Below are 19,020 nucleotides of genomic sequence, written 5' to 3'. Positions count from 1 at the left end.
TTTCTGAAGAAGGGTCTCGACCCAAAACGTCAGCCTTCCTGCTCCTCTGCTGCTGCTTGGCCTGCTGTGTTCATCCAGCTCTACACCTTGTTATCTCAGATTCTCCAGCATCGGCAGTTCCTACTACCTCCATTTTTCATCTTCCACGTTCAGGAAACTTGATACTTTCAATAAGCTTTGTGATCCTTTCTGCGTATTACCTCTCTACATTTTAGTTGTAGTAAAGATTTTTAAATGAGCATTCAACACTTAGCCCCTGGTTCTAACCTCTTGACAGCTCATGACGATTCTATCTGGTCTGTGGCTTGGGGCAAGAGTGAGAAGGATAGCTCAGAAACCATAGTGACTGGGTCGCTGGATGACCTTGTTAAAGTCTGGAAATGGTAAGCGTATAATATTCCAACTTGTGGAACTTTGTCTTGGTGCAAAAGTCAGCATTCTTGGATTAAAATAGTTTAATGGTTTAAACTTGAAAGCAAACTGGCAAAATGATAATGCTGATAGTAAGACTTTTGTCTGGTTTGGTACTTATCCCTTCAATCTAGACATGGGAACAACTGGCTGCAACTCACCAAATCTACGCTAATACTGTTAGAATTCTTTTGTAGCTGTTGATTAGAGGCTAAATTAATTTAAATTTGAGTGACTGGATCAGTTTGTGCATGACTGATGACTCGTTTCATTTTAGTTTGGAGTTCTCACGAACTCCAGGTTTGGGGTGTCTCAATAATTCTTAAGAACATAACATAAGAACATAAAAACTAGGAGCAGGAATAGGCCATCCGGCCCCTTGAACCTGCCCCGCCATTTAATAAGATCATGGCTGATCTTTTTGAGACTCAGCTCCATTCACCTGCCCACTCACCATAACCCTTAATTCCTTTACTGTTCAAAAATTTATCTAGCCTTGCCTTAAAAACATTCAGCAAGGTAGCTTCAACCGCTTCACTGGGCAGGGAATTCCATAGATTCACAACCCTTTGGGTGAAGAAGTTCCTCCTGACCTCAGTCCTACATCTGCTTCCCTTTATTTTGAGGTGATGCCCTCTAGTCCTAGTTTCACCTGCTAGCGGAAACAACCTCCCTGCCTCCACCTTATCTATTCCCTTCATAATCTTATATGTTTCTATAAGATCTCCCCTCATTCTTCTGAATTCCAATGAGTATAATCCCAGTCTACTCCGTCTCTCCTCATAATCCAACCCTCTCAACTCTGGAATCAACCGAGTGAATCTCCTCTGCACCCCCTCCAGCGCTAGTATATCTCTTCTCAAGTAAGGAGACCAAAACTGCACACAGTACTCCAGGTGTGGCCTCACCAGGGCCCTACACAGCTGCAGCATAGCCTCCCTGTTTTTAAACTCCATTCCTCTAGCAATGGCAGACAAAATTCCATTTGCCTTTTTAATTACCTGCACCTGTAATCCTATTTTTAGCGATTCATGCACAAGGACACTCCCTCTGCACAGCAGCATGCTGCAATTTTTTACCATTTAAAACATAGTCCATTTTACTGTTATTCCTACCAAAATGGATGACCTCACACTTATCAACATTGTACTCCAATAAAGTTCCTTTCTGGGATGTCACTTTGAAAGTTATAGAAGGGAGAGGAATCAATTTACATTTCCATCACAGACTTTTAAAATCTTACATGTCTTACAGTGGTAAGGTATTAAAGGAGAAACAGAATAACTTTATATATTTACAAGTTTTAGCTGAATTATTATCATTGGGAAATTTTGTGCTGTCCAATAGGCGAGTTAGATAATAAGCTTTTTAATGTAATGAGATTTTATATTGTTCAATTCTTTAACAAATTTGCCTGGTATCTTAAACTGGGTCTTGAGTCATGCTTAGGCGTCATGATGGAGGTATTATGGAAGTCGAGAAAAGGGCCAGTAGCTAAAAATAAATTAACAAATGATTTTTAAATTCAGTATTTTACTGTATGCTTATGCTTCGTTAGACGCACTTTCTCAGTTAGGAGATAGGATTGACTTATATATTCTGCAGCAAACTAAGGACCTGTTGCATGATCTCACTTGTTTCAAACAGTATTCACCCACACGTGGAAACTGCAGGCAGTATTGCATGTCCCTGTAACTTACTAAATGCTAAACAATGTTATTTGAATTCCATTGATGATACATTGAAGCGTCAAGATTTGTACATGATCTAATTGAATCGAGAAGCAGAATTGAAGGGCTGAGTGGCCTAATCTGGTAGCTAGCACATTTCACCTTGCAATTGCCCTGACTAAATGGTTCAAAACTGGATGATCCAAATGCTTGATTATTAGATGTTGTGTCCTAATGAGTAATACACTGTACGTTACATGAAAGACTATGAATAGTAGCAAAACATATTTTCTGGTTGGCCTCCAGAGACTTGTAAGCAGCTGGTAACCTCCACAGAAGACAACATAAGAACAGGAGTAGACCTCTTAACCTCTTGAGCTTATGCCTCCATTTAACAACATCATGGCTGACCCGTGACCAAAATCAAGTCTCTTAACATATTTGTTAAGGAAAAAAACCATCAATCTAAGATTAAAAATTGATCCAGCATCAATTGTCATTTGAGGAAGAGAATTCTGTGAAGAGTTATTTTCTAATTACCTTCCTAAAATATTTGCCTCTACAAGTTTAAAACTATCCTAGACTCCCCAGCCAGTGGAAACAGTTTCTCTCTACGTCACCTCAATATTTTAACCTTTGATTCAATCACCTCAAACAGCAAGAAGCCTCTAATTGCCTATGAGGTTACCTTGTTTTCCCAAATACAAATTTGAACCTGTGGTATTAGAAACTCGTGTTAGCAGTAAAGTGATAGGTTTTGTTATGCCGGCAGTCATGGACTTTGGCTGGAAGTGGCATGTAGGAGAACTGCTCTGTTTTTCAGCTTTGCTTCACTTTCATGTATCTTTTCTGCTCCAGGGTGGATGAGAAGCTGGAACTGCAATGGACTCTAGAGGGTCATCAACTGGGTGTTGTCTCAGTTGACATTAATCACTCGGGCACCACTGCAGCTTCCAGTTCTCTGGATGCACATATCCGCCTTTGGGATTTAGAATCAGGCAAGCAGATTAAGTCTTTGGATGCTGGACCAGGTAATAATTTTGCAGCCTATTTCAATAAATTACTGCTACTTGCTTACAGTTGTGACTGTAGTTTGTATAATTAACGAATATTGGTTGAATTCCAATGATTGAAATTGTTTAGAATAACATGTACGTATGATCAAATAGCTTTGGATATTATTGTGAATGCTGAATCATGCTGGTTTATTCCAGCATCTGGACCTGATGAACCTTCTGTTAGTCATTTTAAGTGGGTGCTGCCATCTCCAGCCAGTGGAGGTCAGCTCCTATCCAATGTAAGATGTAGCCATGTTCTGGTGGATGTTCCGCAAAATACTCCTGATTTGAAGTGGCACAGTGGCACAGTGGCTCGGTGGTTAACACTGCAGCCTCACAGCACCAGGGGCCCGGGTTTGATTCCACCCTCAGAAGACTGTCTCTGTGGAGTTTGCACATTCTCCCTATGTTTGCGTGGGTTTCCTCTCTCAGTCCAAAGATGTGCAGGCTAGGTGGATTGGCCATGCCAAGTTGCCCGTAGTGTTCAGGGATGTGTAGATTACGCGTTTTATAGAGCGATGAGTCTGGGAGGGATGCTCTGAGGGCTGGTGTGGACTTGTTGGGCCAAAGGGCCTGTTTCCACATGTAGGGATTCTAAATAATTAAATTCAAACAAATTAATTCAGACAGGAGGCTGGAAGAACACTGCAGCGTCTAGAGGAAAGGATCAGTCAAAGTTTTCGGTATTACCCTCTTCAGGAAGTTTTTTTGTCTCTTAATTCAGAAGCTGTTTTATATTCTCAAGTCTTCAAATTCATGAAGTTTCAGGGTGGTGGGAGATAAAATGGAAGATTCAAGATTGCAAATCATATGATGATAAACACAGCCAAGAAAACTGATCAATTGTTTAAAATCTCAATGAATATTCCACTCCATTTGCAAGAACCTATGAGTTCTGGGAGGAATCTGAAGTTGCTTCAGCTTTCTGTGAGGTAAACTGGAGAGTAAATCAGAGTTATAGAGATCTACAGCACAGAAAAAAACCCTTTGGCTCATTGCATCCAGATCAGTCAAAAACAACCAGCTAATTGTTTTGATTCTGTTTTCCCGCACTTGGCCCATAGACTGTATGCTTTGGCATTGCAAGTACGCACTTAAAACGTCTTCAATGTTATTAGAGTGAGTTCCAGATTCCACACATTTCCTCTAAAGATCCTGCCCATTACCTTAAATCTGAACCTCCTGATCATTGATCCCTCCATCAAGGGAAAGGTTTTGTACTATCTACCCATCCCTGCCCCTCATAAGCTTATACAAATCAATCATTATTCCCCTCAATCTCTTCTGCTGTTAGGAAGCAGCCCCAGGTTAAACGTGTGTATGAATTTGGGTGCCATATGTTAGATTTTAAATTGTAAATTAGGAAATGATTTGCACAGTTTGTCTATAATCTGCACCTTCATAACAGTGTACAATCTGAAAATGATGGGCAGGGTTAAACTCCATTCTTAGCGAAATGTGAGGGAAATGAATGACTCGTTTATTATAACGCTGCAGTTCAGTTGTGTGACAGAGGTTACAAGTCTGTAACTTAAATTTATGTTCCATGATTGCCTTAACTCTCTTGCTGTTTGTTTTGTTTTTCTTTGCCTCAAATAAACAGTCAGAATGTACTGCTGTCTTGTTATCTGCTCCTGACTTGTGTATCTCTTTCATGTCTTCAAGTTTGTTCACACTGTACAGAACTGGGAATGTAGAAGCTTCAAAATCAAATTAGATTTTCCAGTTTCCTTTTGCAGTGTTTTTTTTTCTCTTCCATAAGTTTTATTGCTTTATGTTAAAGAACCAACACTGGTTTTAATGAAGTACTTTTGTTTTCCTTCAGTTGATGCCTGGTCCGTGGCTTTCTCTCCAGATGGCAAATTTTTAGCCACAGGGAGTCATTTGGGAAAAGTTAATATCTTTGGTGTTGAAAGTGGAAAGAAGGAATCATCCTTGGATACAAGAGGGAAATTCATCCTCAGTATTGCATATGTAAGATGAACCAGAAGACTTATTTTATTTACAGTTTATATGCTATCTTGAATCTTGGTAAAGAATTTTCTTCTAAATTTAATTCAACTGGATATTCTCTCTGTTCCATCTCCCATAGTTTTCTCCTGCACACCCCGTAAATTTAGGAGTTAATTTCTACTGCATGGCTACATATTGGCTGGTAACACGATCAGAGCCATTATACTGTAAGCCTGATGTGTGCACTGGTTGGACTCCATGACCCCAATGCCTCCCTACCTTGGTAACTTACTTCTTCAACCAAATGATGCTCTGAAATACCTTCCAGTTCTAGTCCTTTATTACGTACAAGTTTCCTCGCTGCAACATTAATGGCCTTCAGTTGTCTAGGTCTGAAATTTCTTCCCTGAAGCTCACTGCTTGTCTATTTTCCCTCCGTTAAAACCCAGTTCTTCTAACGATGTTAACATCTCCTGAGGTAACTTGAAGCCAAATTCTGTTTGATACCACGCAGTGAAGCATTAAAGGTGGTATACAAGTGCAGGTTGGTACGTGGTTTAATCTTGTGTCTGTAACCACATAGACTGCAACATTGTGGGAGACATGCTGATTATAATAAAAAGAGACCAGATAAGTATTAGACGGTTTCATGTTCCAGTCAGTAAATGAGCTAACAGTAATAGTTGTCTTAAATTTTGTCTGCCTTTTTTGACATGCTCAAATCTGAAAATCCAACGGCCTTTAGAGCTGACCCTATTTACCATGAACAATAAAAGCATGTAACTTCTTGTCTGATGGCCAGTCAGGAAGTTATCTATGTGACTTTAACCATGTTTGGAGGTGGGCATACTATGAAACAAATATTAAACAGAATTGCAGCATATCAGCTCACGCACAATGGGCTGAATGGATTGTGTCTGTGATTTGTTATGCCCTTAAATGTTGCTTTTTGTTGAAGTCTTTTATTGTGTGGAGTTGAATAGAATTAATTAGCATCAGTGAATAGTAAGCTATTTGCTCTTTAACAATATCTGTGTTTTATGACTAGTTCTGTGTTGCTCGGCGCGGAATGTGAGAATCATTCTTTCATGGCATATGCAGTAGGAACTATGTTGATTCACATCGTAAAAAATAAATCTTGTGGTCACTGCAGAGTCCCGATGGGAAGTACCTCGCCAGCGGTGCTATAGATGGTATCATCAACATTTTCGATATTGCAACTGGAAAGCTTCTGCATACGCTAGAAGGTAAAAATGCTGGGGTTGTGCATGAGGGATAAGTGGAAACCAATTCACTGACACAATGTATATTCCCGAATTGTCTGGATGATGTGACTCCAACAGCACTCTAGTTTGGCACACTGAGCTTCGTCAGTCAGGGCATTGAGTACAGAAGTTGGGAAGTTATGTTGCAGTTGTACAGGGCGTCTGGTGAGGCCACGCTTGGAGTATTGTGTTCAGTTTTGGTCACCTTGTTATAGGAAGGATGTTATTAAACTGGAAAGAGTGCAGAAGAAACTTTCAAAGATGTTGCCAGGACTCAAGGGACTGACCGATAGGGAGAGGTTGGACAAGCTAGGACACTTTTCTTTAGAGCGTAGGAGACTGAGGTGGGGAGGAAGAGGAGGTGGGATCTTATAGAAGTGTATAAGATCATGAGAAGCATGGACAGGATGAATGCACTCGGTCTTTTTCCCAGGGTTGGGAAATCGAGGACTAGAGGGCATTAGTTTAAGGTAAGAGGGGAAAGAATACATGGGAACCTGAGGGGCAACTTTTTTACACAGAGAGTGGTATGCATATGGAATGAGCTGCCAGTGGAAGTGGTTGAGGCGGGTAGGTTAATAACATTTAAAAGGCATTTGGACGAATACATGGATAGGAAAGGTTTAGAGGGATATGGGCCAACTGCAGGGAAATGGAGTTAGCATGTATGGACGTTTTGGTGGGCATGGACCCGTTTGGGCCAAAGGGCCTATCTCTGTGCTGTAGGGCTCTATGACTCTATAACACTCAAGAAGCTCAACACCATCCACAAGAAAACAGTTGCAGTGGAGTAATTGAGGAGAAGGTCAACGTTAAGTCAAGTAAGCCTAATAGGAAGAATAGGCAGGGCCGGTTTAATGAACATGGCAAGCTGATGGTCTGAAGTGTTCTTATTTTAATGCAAGCAGTGTAACAGGTAAGGCACATGAGCTTTGAGCCTGGATTAGGACATGGAACTAAGATGTTGTAGCCATTATAGAAACTTGGTTGAGAGAAGGACAGGACTGGAAACTTGGTGTTGCAGGGTTTAGATATTTCAGGTGTGATAGGGAGGGACGTAAGGAGGTAGGGGAGTTGCACTACTGATTAAGAATAATGTCACAGCTATGTTAAGAGAGGCCATCTTGGAAGGCTTATCCAGCAAGGTTGTATTGGTAGAATAAAAAAGGTGCAGTCACTATGATTTGGCTATGCTATGGGCCTCCCAATAGCCAGTGGGAGAAACAGGAACTGATATGTTATCAGATTGGTTCTTTCACATCTTTCCACAGAGTTGTTGTCATGGGTGATTTTTAACTTCCCCAATATAGACTGGGACTCACCTAGTGCCAAGTGCTTAGCTGGGGCAGAGTTTGTTAGGTGCATCCCGGAGGGCTGCTTAAAAGCAGTATGTAGATAGTCAAACTAGTGAAGGAGGAGTACTACATTTTGTGTCAGGGAATGAGCCTGGCCAGGTGATCAAAGTTTCATTGGGGAAGTATTTTGGGACACTCATCACAATTCCATAAGTTTTAAGATAGTAATAGATAGCATAAGACTGGTCCTTGGGTGAAGGCTAATTACAACAATATTGGGCAGGAATTGGAGTAATTGGATTGGGGACAACAGTTTGATGGTATATCAACATCTGACATATGGGAATCTTTTAAGGGCCAGTTGATCAGATTTCAGGACCAGCATCTTCCTGTGAGGTTGAAAGGTAAGGATGGCAAGATTCAGGAACCTTAGATGACAATAGATATTGAAAGTTTAGTCAAAAAGAAAAAGGAAGCATATATATAATGTTTAGGAAAACGAAATCGACCAAGACCCTTGACGAATATAAAGGGAGCAGAAAAGAACTCAAACAAGGAATTGGGAGGCCTAAAAGGGCATGAAATGCCCTTAGCAAGTACGATTAAGGAGAATCCTAAGGCATTTAATATGTATGTTAGGTGCAAGAGGTTAGTTAGGGAAAGGGTAGGACCACTCGAGGACAAGGAGGGAATTTATGTGTAGAGCTAGAGGAAGTAGGTTAGGTCCTTAATGATTACTTTACATCGGTGTTCACCAAGGAGAAAGACATGGATGATAATAAGATTAAGGAGGGGTGTGTTGATAGTCTAGGGCATGTTGATGCAAGTCTCCAGGGCCTGATGGTATCTATCCCAAGATACTGAGGAAAACAATGGAGGAGATTGCTGGGGCCTTGACAGAGATTTTTGTATCCATTTTAGCCAAAGGTAAGGTACCAGAAGACTGTTGTTTCTTTGTTCAAGAATGGCAACAGAACGATTCAGGAAATTAATGGCCAGTGAGTCTTATGTCATTGGTAGGGAAATTATTGGCGACAATTCTTAAGAACAGGATTTACTCGCATTGGAACATGATAGACTTATTAGGGATAGTCAGCATTACTTCATGTGGGGGTGTCTTGTCTCACAAATTTGATTGAGTTTTTTGAGGAAGTGATGAAGATGTTTGAGAGTGGAGCAGTGGATGTTCACTAAAGTATTTGACAAGGTCAAATAGCTGATATGGAAGATTAAGTCACATGGGATCCACAGTGAATTGGTAAGTTGGATACAAAATTGGCTTGGTCATGGAAGACAGAGGGTAATTTTAGAGGGGTGTTTTCTGACTGGAGATCTGTGACCAGTGGTGGTCTGCAAGGATCAGTGCTGGGACCTCTGTTATTTTTAATATAAATAATTTGGATGAAAATATAAGTGGTCTGATTTCAAAGTTTGAAAACGACACAAAAATTTGTGGAGTTGTGGAAGATGAGAGCTTGTCAAAGGATACAGCAGGACATAAATCAGTTGGAAAATTGGGTGGAGAAATGGCAGGTGGAGATTAACCCATAAAAGCATGAGGTCATATATTTTGGCAGGTCAGATGTAAAAGGAATGTTTACAGAAAATGGCAGGACTCTTAGGTGCATTGATATACAGAGAGGTCTTGGCGTGCAGGTCCATAGGTGGTCTCTAAAAGTGGTAATACAAATAGATAAGGTGGTAAAGAAGACCTAAATCAGTCAGGGCATTGAGTTTAAAGTTGCAGCTGTATAAGACTTTAGTTAGGCCACATTTGGAGTATTGTATGTAGTTCTGGTCACCACGCTATAGGAAGGATTGAGGCTTTGGAGAAGGTGCAAAAGAGGCTTACTGAATTGAAGTGCATTAGTTATAAGGAAAAGTTGGACAAACTTGGATTGTTTTCACTAGAGTGGAGGGGTGATCTGACAAGTATATAAAATTCTGAGAGGCATGGACAAGTTGGATAGTTGGAATCTCTTTACCACTGTGAAAATATCAAATGCTAGGGGACATGGGGTTAAGCTAAGAGGAGAAAAGTTTAAAGGAGATGTGCAAGGAAAAATTTTTATACGTGCCTGGAAGATGATTGAAGCAGATATGATAGCAATGTATAAGAGACATACAGATCGACACGTGAACAGACAGGTAAGAGACGGCTACAGATGTGTGTAGGCAAATGGGATTAGTTTCGAATGTCAACCATTCTATGCCATAGACATGGTGGGCCGAAGGGCCAGTTCCGGTGCTATATATCTGCATTGGAGCACACGAACTGCAGTGATTGGTGGGTGGGGGGGTGGGAAACATGGTGCCTCAGTGGTTAGCATGCTGCCTCACAGTTCCAGGGACCTGCATTTGATTCCAGTCTCGGGCGACTGTCAGTGTGGAGTTTGCATATTCTCCCCATGTCTACATGGGTTTCCTCCAGGTGCTCTGGTTTCCTCCCACAGTTCAGAGATGTGCAGGTTAGGTGCATTGGCCTTGCTAAATTGGTCATAGTGTGCAGGGTGTGTAGGCTAGATAGACTTGCTATGCAAAATGCAGAGTTACATTGAGGGGTGAGTCTTAGTGGGATTCTTTTCAGAGGTCAGTGTGGACTCACTGGGTCGAATGGCCTGCTTCCATGCCGTAAGGATTCTATGATTCAATAAGGTGGCTTACCACCACCTTCTTAGGGAAGATTAGAGATGAGCAATAAATATTAACTTAGCCTGCAATGCCCACATCCCAAGAATAAAGCAATACTTAGCTATGACATGAAATTGAGTGATGGATTCAGGCTTGTAATCCTCTGTGTAGTTGTTTTCCATGGAGGGTGAGAGGCCGTTTGGCTAATACTCTGCACCAATAATCAGTGTGGCATTGACAGGGGAAGTGGTCTTGGAGGTTGCGGTTTGGTGTTTGTGGTCAGTGACAAAGGAATGGTACTTGTTACATAAAGTAAATCTCACTGAACAATCAAGTGACCTCTCTAACAAGAATTTCACCTGTATCACTGTGCAGTGCCAGCGCAACTGATTGCAGTGGTCTCTGTGTGGGGTCATCAGGTTGTCCAAGCACGGGACACCAACCAGAAAATGAATGATCACTAATGGAAGATCATTTAATTTTTTTTTTTTTTTGCACATATTGGATATGTACACGGGATGAGGCTAAAGTATTCCAACAAACCAACAACTCCCATAGTTAGGTTGACTATACATCCTTACACCCCACTTCCTCCAAGATTCTATTCCATTCTCTCAATTTCTCCACTTCCATCGCATCTGTTCTGATGGTGCTAACTTCGACAAGGGGGTCTCCCAAACATCCACCACTTTCCTCAACCAAGTACAGGGCCTTTTGCTGTGTCTGACCCACCTCCCTCACTTCAGCTGTCACCCCCATTTCCATCAAAATATCAATAGGGACCCCTTGTCCTCACCTACCATCCCACCAGCATCCACATCTGAAGGATCATTAGCTGCCATTTCCACCACCTCTAGCGGGATGCCCCCATCAGACATTCCCCTCCCCTGTCAGCCTTCCGCAGGGACTTTTCCCTCTTGGACAGCTTGGACCATTCCTCCTCCACTCTCAATATTTCCCCACAGCCCACGGCTCCTATCCATGTAATCAGATAAGGAGTAACAGCTGCCCATTTACTTACTCCCTCCTCACTATCTAAGGCCTCAGACACATCTTCCAGATGAAGCAACAATTTACTTGCTCTTCACTCAATCTAGTCTACTGTATTTGCTGCTCACAATGTGGTCTTCTCTACACTAGGGAGACAAAGCGTAGACTGGGTGACTGCTTTACGGAACACCTACAGTCTGTTCGCAAAAATCATCCTGCCCTTCCGTTTGCATGCCATTTTAACACACCATGTTCCCTGGCCATCATCTCTATCTCAGGCTTGCTACAGTGGTCCAGCGAAGTTCAGCTCCAGCTGAAACAACAGCACTTCATTTTCCAGTTGGGAACTCTGCAATCTTATAGACTCTAAGTTCAATCATTTTATTGCTTGAGCACTTACTCCCATGTCTTTACCCCAACCCCCGCATCCAGGCTTTTTTCTTGCGCTGTCTCTCTCGTGCGTGCTCCTTCTGTGTTTCTTTCTCGCTCTCTCTCTGTGGGCTCTATCTCCATCTATCATTTACTCCTTCCCCCATCCCTTTTCTAGCATATGTACTAACCTTTTTCTAGTTCTGAAGAAGGGTCACCGGACCTGAAATTTGAACTGTGCTTTCTGTCCACAGATGCTGCCAGATATGCTGAATTTTTCTAGCTGTTTCTGATTTCTAGCATCCACAGTTCTTTGATTTTTCTTTTTGTTTCATGTTTGTGAGTTGGATTTACTTTCGTGGTAGAGGATTGTCGCAGACCATGACTTTGAAGGGTCCTGTCCAGTTATTTAATCTCCAGTGGCCTGCTGGAGGCCCTTTCTAAACCTCATCTGTTGGTGCATTTCGCCATTCACCTGGAAGACCTTGGGTCAGTGACAGCCCAGATAGCTGCCTATCATTCTTTCCTTCCTTTTATGTGTACTACCTTATTATTCTGTCTATTTGTTATGGAATGTTTGGATCAATAAGAAACTTTATTCCTGTAAATTCGAATACAAGAGGAAAGGTACTAACCTTATCCAACCAGCCCATATTTGCAAAACACCAAACTGTGTCCAGCATTACATATAATTGTGTGATTTGGGTAACATTTTCTACATAGTCCTGATTATGCTAAGTACATTTGACAATCAATTTACAATTGACATTATTTGCAAACTACATATGTTAAAAACAGTCCTGATCTTTGCAGACAGAAAAATCAATGTACGTTCACTGTACCTGTATAAACTAAACAAAAAAGATCATAGCCATTCCCTGGTTCATTTCTCAGGGTAATGTCTTGACCAGTCAGAGTTAACTTGCCTGGTATAAATTTAAACAAGTATGGTAATTAACTGGCAATCATCATCTGACACATGTATTCTTCACGTACTTCTACCAATTAGAGTCTACATGCCAACCAATCAGCATGCTACTATCATGTTATAAAAAATGTTGATCCTTTTCACATTGGTATTTTTGTAAATTGTCCTGATGAGACAAACAACTTCGGCAAGATGTGTCTTCGTCAGCAATCTTTTAAAATAGTTCAATTCTTTTACTTTTAGGTCATGCCAAGCCAATTCGATCTCTGACTTTCTCTCCGGATTCTCAACTTCTAATTACAGCCTCTGATGATGGCTACATAAAGATTTATGATGTGTAAGAGATTTTATTGTACCCGCTTCAGTTATTTGTTATACATGATGTAGCAACCCCAATATGATGTGGGCGTAGTTAATACAACTCCCTGTTCATCTGATTCTTCCAACAGCCAACATGCCAGTCTTGCAGGTACACTGAGTGGTCATGGATCTTGGGTACTGAGTGTGGCTTTCTGCCCAGATGACACACATTTTGTATCAAGGTAATGGTTTAATGAATGCTTATAATTTTGAAATATTGTTTCAGTCTCTCAGACTGAAATTGTGATGTGTCATTAACATACAAAGACTTGAGAGTTTCTTTGAGATTCCCTCTGCCATTTCAGTGAGGGCATCACCTTGTTTAAATTAATGGGTCGGGGAATTTCATTCTAGGTTTATTTATGCACTAGTGTCCAATATTGCAGCTTTATGACCCAAGTGTTGTACTGAATTCTAAACCTAAGGTTTCTAAGGCTATTTGGTTGGCCTGTAACCCGACCAACAGAACAACGTATATTTGGAACCCTTGTTTTTAATCTCTGAGAGTAGCAATGATCACTTGTGTCCCTTTTGACAACAGCTTCTCTGTCACATAGTGAAAGCTGAGGGGCAAGTTAACTGTGTTGTGTTAAGGGCAGTCAGGTACTCCTTGCTCATGGCCTTGGCCTGTGTCTCTGATCTGCTAAGCCATTGTGGGGTCAGGTAGTGAAGGGGCAGGGTGAGGCTTGAGAGGGAGAGCTTGACCTGAAGTCAAAGGTCGGGAGCAATAAAACGCGGGGCTTAATTTTGCAGGTTTGTTGTTTCATCACATCAATGCTGTATTTCCTAACCATTCCAGAGATGATTTCTGATCAAAACATTCAGTTAAAAGATAAATGTGGGAAAATGTACAACTATAATTTCTTCTATATTCAGTTTGTAAAGTCATAAAATCCCGACAGTGCGGAAAGAGGCCATTCAGTCCACTGAGTCAACACCAATCCTCCAAAGAGCATCCAGAGCCACTCTGTAATCCCACATAGGCTACACATCCCTGGACACTATGGGCAATCTAAAATGGCCAATCCACCTAACTGCACATCTTTGGACTGTGGGAGGAAACTGGAGCACCCACAGAAACCCACACAGACATGGGGAGAACATGCAAACTCCAGACAGACACCCAAGGCTGGAATCAAACCCGGCTGCTGAGGTGATAGTTGTTAACCACTGTACCATCATGCCGCCCTGTGGGATTATACAGTATTAGAGGCCATTCAATCCGTTGTGCTAGTGCTGACTCTCTCATTCATAGAATCCCTACATTGTGGAAACAGGCCCTTCGGCCCAACAAGTCCACACCGAACTGCAGAGTATCTCACCCAGACCCATCCCCATCCCCCTATAACCCACACCTCCCCGAACACTACGGGCAATTTAGCATGGCCAATCCACCTAGCCTGCACATCTTTTGACTGTGGGAGGAAACCGGAGCAAATCCGCGCAGACACTGGGAGAATATGCAAACTTCACACAGACAGTCGCCCAAGGATGGAATCGAACCCGGGTCCCAGGTGCTGTGAGGCTGCAGTGCTAACCACTGACCCACCGTGCCGCCTTCTTCTAATTAGTCTGACATCCCTGTTCCCATAGCCCTGTGAATGATTTGCTAATTTGAGTTAAAGAGCTGAATGGCTTACTCCTGTTCCTAGCTCGCTTGTTTGTAACCAGTTGCTTGTTTTCTGCAACAGCTCCTCTGACAAAAGTGTAAAGGTTTGGGATGTTGCCTCAAGAAGTTGTGTGCACACCTTCTTTGATCACCTGGACCAGGTAACTATCATTCCGATCTGCTGATGCACACTTTTTGAGCCCCTGAATTCTCAGCAGTAAATATTATAGTTCTGTCCCTTTGATCTTAAAAAATGCCTCATTAAATAGACATTTTAAATAAAATCATGTTGCTTTTTCAACAGGTCTGGGGTGCGAAGTACAATGGGAATGGATCAAAGATTGTCTCTGTGGCAGATGATCGTGAGATCCATATTTATGACTGTCCAATCTGAAGTTTGCTTGCACAAAATAAACCTGTAATCTAGATTCTCCATGCACAAGCTCAGAATAGCGCCTATGTGGGAATGGGTGAAAGCCAATAAGCTGCTTTTTACAATGACTGAAATATTATGGAACCAAAAGGAGGGATCTTTTGAAGTCCTGTTTGAATCAGATAAACAATTCCAGCTTTTGTTTTAATTTAGTTTATATGTCTTTTCCCACAAAAGGAACTTTTTATTGTATTTGTGTTGATATTGTATCCCATGTAAGGCTTAGTTTTTGTTCTTCTTCTTGAGGTTGCCTAAATAAACCTTGTTTTATAAATGTCGTGTGACCTGATTTAATGCAGCCAAAACCATGCACTGATGGGAAGAAAAGCTGATGAACCGTTTAGATCAAGGCTTCCCAAAGTGGGGGTCAGGGCCCCAAGTGGGGTCGCAAGCTCCAAGGCAGCCATGGCTGACTGCTTTGCTGCCCCCCCACCCCCGCCACCTTGCAAAGGTCTTCTCTCCTTTCCACAGCTAACCGAGGGATTGTGACCATGTATAAACCTCAATGCGGGTTAAAGCTGAGAAACTTTTTTCAGAGCACTGGTTTAAATTGTTATGAGGTTGAATTCATCAATGTAGCTTAGCTTTGGGCTGAAACTTAAATTACTTGCACTTGAAGGCAGGTGATTCATTGACATTTAAAAGCACAAAAGGAAGCTATTTGGCCCATTGTGTCTATACATGTCAACAAAAATTTTACTACACCAATCCCATTTTCCAGCTGTTGGACCCATAGCCCTGGAGGCAATGGCAATGCGAACGTCTATCTAAACATTATTAAATGTTACAAGATTTTCAGAACCCAACATTCACTATGGCAGCGAGTTCCAGACTCTCAGCGTACTCTCTTCAACTCTCCACTTAGCTTTCTACCACTTACCACAGCCCCCTGGTTATTGACCCCTCCACTAATTGACGAAGTGCCTTCCTATCCCACTATCTATGCCTCTCAGTCTTGTACACCTCTTGCGTTCCCCTTGACCCTTTGTTGCTCCAAGGAAAACAATTCCAGCCTACCTAATCTTTCCTCATAGCTCAGACCCTCCAGCCCAGGCAATATCCTGATAAATCTTCTACACCCTCTCTATGCTGTGGTGACCAGAACTGCATGCAATTCTCCAGTTGTAAAGACTATTATGCTAGTCTGAATGCAAGTCCCTTCGTTGAAGACGGTCTGACATATGAGAAGAGATTGACTAGGTTGGGATTGTTTTCGCTAGAGCTCAGACGAGTAAGGGGGGGATCTCATAGAGACTTATAAAATTCTAACAGAACTGGACAGGGTAGATGCAGGGAGGATTTTCCCAATGGTGGGTGTGTCCAGAACTAGGTGTCACAGTATGAGGATTTCGGGGTAGCTGATTTAGGACAGAGGTGAGAAGACATTTCTTCACCCAAAGGGTGAGGAGGCATTTCTTCTCCCAAAGAGTGGCAAGCCTGTGGAATTCAGGAAGTAGTTGATGCCAAAACATTGAATGTGTTTAAGGGGGCGACTAGACATAGCACTTGGGACAAATGGGATCAGAGGTTATGGGGAGAAAGCAGGATTAGGCTATTGAGTTGGACGGTCAGCAATGATTATAAAGAATGATGGATCAGGCTTGAAGGGCCGAATGGCCTCTTCCTGCTCCTATCTTCTATGTTTCTATGAGATGTTATGACAGACCGCAGAAGCAAATGGAACTTCAGCCCAGACCTCCTGACTCAAAGGTAGGGATGGTACCACTACACCACAAGGGCTCTTTTTTTATACCCAGAAGTACTATGTCACACAACTGAGTGATTTTCCCACCAGCAAACTCACTGCGACTTTTTTTTTGTTTTTATTTCCTCATTAAAGACCAACTATCACAATAAACCACATTGTTTGGCCAATTAGATATTTACATGCAAAGTCAATTAAGGGCAATGCAAACCATCAAAAGGGACAGGAGGTACTAAATCAAAATGGATTTGGAGGGGGAATAAAGCACTGTATCCCCTGTGGTGCCTACTTTTCTCTAAAGTCATTGAGAGTCTGGCACGGTGGCTCAGTGGTTAGCACTGCTGCCTCACAGTACCAGCGACCCAGGTTCCGTTCCAACCTTGGGTGTCTGTGTGGAGTTTGCACATTCTCTCCAAGTGTGGGTTTCCACCAGGTGCTCCGGTTTCATCCCACAGTCCAAAGATGCGCAGGTTAGGTGGATCGGCCATGCTAAATTGCCCGTAGTGTCCAGGGATATGTAGGTTAGGTGCATTAGCCACAGGAAGAACAGGGTGTGGAATTGTTGGGCCGAATGGCCTGTTTCCACACTGGGGATTCTGTGAAATGTAAATTCTGTGAAAATTGCCATAATCAGTGGTTACAAGGGCCCCTGATAAATTGCATGTTATAATCGCATTATGAGATTGGGTATTTTTCAAATAGTCAGCAATTAATACATTTAATATAGGCCATGCTAAGTAACTAATTAACGATAATGAGAATATTGCAGTCGTCAAAGCTGATACCATAATTGATTCATTCCAGAGAATTGGCATGTACACTGAATGATTCTTGTATTAATCATCAACAATCTTCAATTTTCTGCGTTTAATTTTTTTTTAACACCATCACTAAAGCTGTCTGTTCTGACCTTTTTTTTTATATTTACTCCTGTGATCAGGGTGTCATTGGGATTTATTGCCTGTCCTTAGTTAAGGATGGCAGATTTCCTTCTGTGAAGGACTTCTGTTTTTATTGATTTATGGGATATGGAGCACACAGATCATTTACAGGCTAGAATTTATTGCCCATCCCTTGATACAAAAGTGGATGGAGAAAGTTTCCTCGTGGAGGGCAATGTCGAACGAGAGGTCATAGTTCTAGGATAAGCAGTGGCAGATTTACAATAGAGATGAGGAGACTTACTTCTCTCAAAGGTATTCACTCCCCCAGAGCATGAAGGATGCAGAGACATTGAGTAAATTTAGGAGGGAGACAGACAGATTTTAAATGCGTAAAGGATTGAAGTGCTATGGAGAGCAGACGGGAAAGTGGAGTTAAGGTTGAGGTGAGATCAGCCATGATTGTATTAAATTGCAGAGCAAGCTTGAGGGGCTGAATGGCCTAATCCTGTTCCTAGTTCTTATATTCTTAAATGGAGCTTGAGGTTTAATTTCAATTTGATTGTCTCAAAAGATGTGACAGTATGCTTCATCTCTGAAATGATGAGATTCTCACCAAGAACCACACCCAGTGAGAGTCTCCCATCCGAGGTGCAGTATCGTTGGGATGGTAGGATGGCGCACTAGTCTTGTTAAGAAGCTCATGGGTGAGACATTGAAGGAAGTTTCAATATAAATACAGAGAATAATTACAGTGGGGTCATAAATGATGAACTATATGTTCCACGGCTGATAATATTTCATTGAACTCACGTATTCTGAGCACAAGTCACTGATCCTTCAATTGCTTGTGATTTCCAGATCTATTTTAGTGCCAGGTCAGTAGCAAAGTCCTCTTCCTGAATAGATACAGGCTCGTACCTGCATCGGCCTTTCCGAGTTATATTAGAGTTCACTGCTGAGAAACTCACACTTGGACCAAGCTACCTGTTGTTATGAGGTACAAGCCAACAGGGGTACAAAGGAGTGCCACTCCTACTCAACAATCCTATCTGATGAAGGGTCTAGGCCCGAAACGTCAGCCTCTCTGCTCCTATGATGCTGCTTGGCCTGCTGTTTTCATCCAGCCCTGCACCTTGTTGTCTCGGATTCTCCAGCATCTGCAGTTCCTACTATCTCTAATCCTATCTAACAACTGTTTCTTCAGCCAAGTCATTGATATCTGGTGCGAAGCTGGGGCCCCGTACAAATCACTGGGGAAAATTATTTGTCACATCATGCTAATAAGGGAACAAACATTTTATGTTTATCTGAGATAATAGTGTAGAGCTGGAGGAACACAGCAAGCTAGACAGCATCAGAGGAGCAGGAAAGTTGACGTTTCTGGTTGAGTCCCGACCAGAAACGTCAACATTCCTGCTCCTCTGATGCTGCCTAGCTTGCTGTGTTCCTCCAGCTCCAC

At 42.0% G+C, this 19,020-nt stretch overlaps 1 protein-coding gene across 2 annotated transcripts in view; it reads left to right on the top strand.

Annotated features, from left to right (window-relative positions):
- Positions 1 to 15,246, top strand: part of wdr61 (WD repeat domain 61) — a 23,611-nt gene extending 8,365 nt beyond the window's left edge. Inside the window, exons 4-11 of one of the 2 annotated variants that reach the window (XM_020513479.2) lie at positions 278 to 383; positions 2,940 to 3,112; positions 4,965 to 5,113; positions 6,246 to 6,339; positions 12,814 to 12,907; positions 13,020 to 13,112; positions 14,622 to 14,700; positions 14,844 to 15,246. In XM_020513479.2, the coding sequence (XP_020369068.2) occupies positions 278 to 383; positions 2,940 to 3,112; positions 4,965 to 5,113; positions 6,246 to 6,339; positions 12,814 to 12,907; positions 13,020 to 13,112; positions 14,622 to 14,700; positions 14,844 to 14,933 (878 nt within the window). In that variant the 3' untranslated portion in view covers positions 14,934 to 15,246. The remainder of the gene's footprint in view (positions 1 to 277; positions 384 to 2,939; positions 3,113 to 4,964; positions 5,114 to 6,245; positions 6,340 to 12,813; positions 12,908 to 13,019; positions 13,113 to 14,621; positions 14,701 to 14,843) is intronic. The other variant, XM_048617142.1, reaches the window with a different exon arrangement.
- Positions 15,247 to 19,020: the final 3,774 nt, after the last annotated feature.

Source organism: Rhincodon typus, chromosome 36 (genome assembly GCF_021869965.1).
Source record: "Rhincodon typus isolate 14 chromosome 36, sRhiTyp1.1, whole genome shotgun sequence".
NCBI lineage: Eukaryota > Metazoa > Chordata > Chondrichthyes > Orectolobiformes > Rhincodontidae > Rhincodon > Rhincodon typus.
Note: the sequence above shows the minus strand (reverse complement) of the source record. Positions and strands in the feature narration are given on the sequence as shown.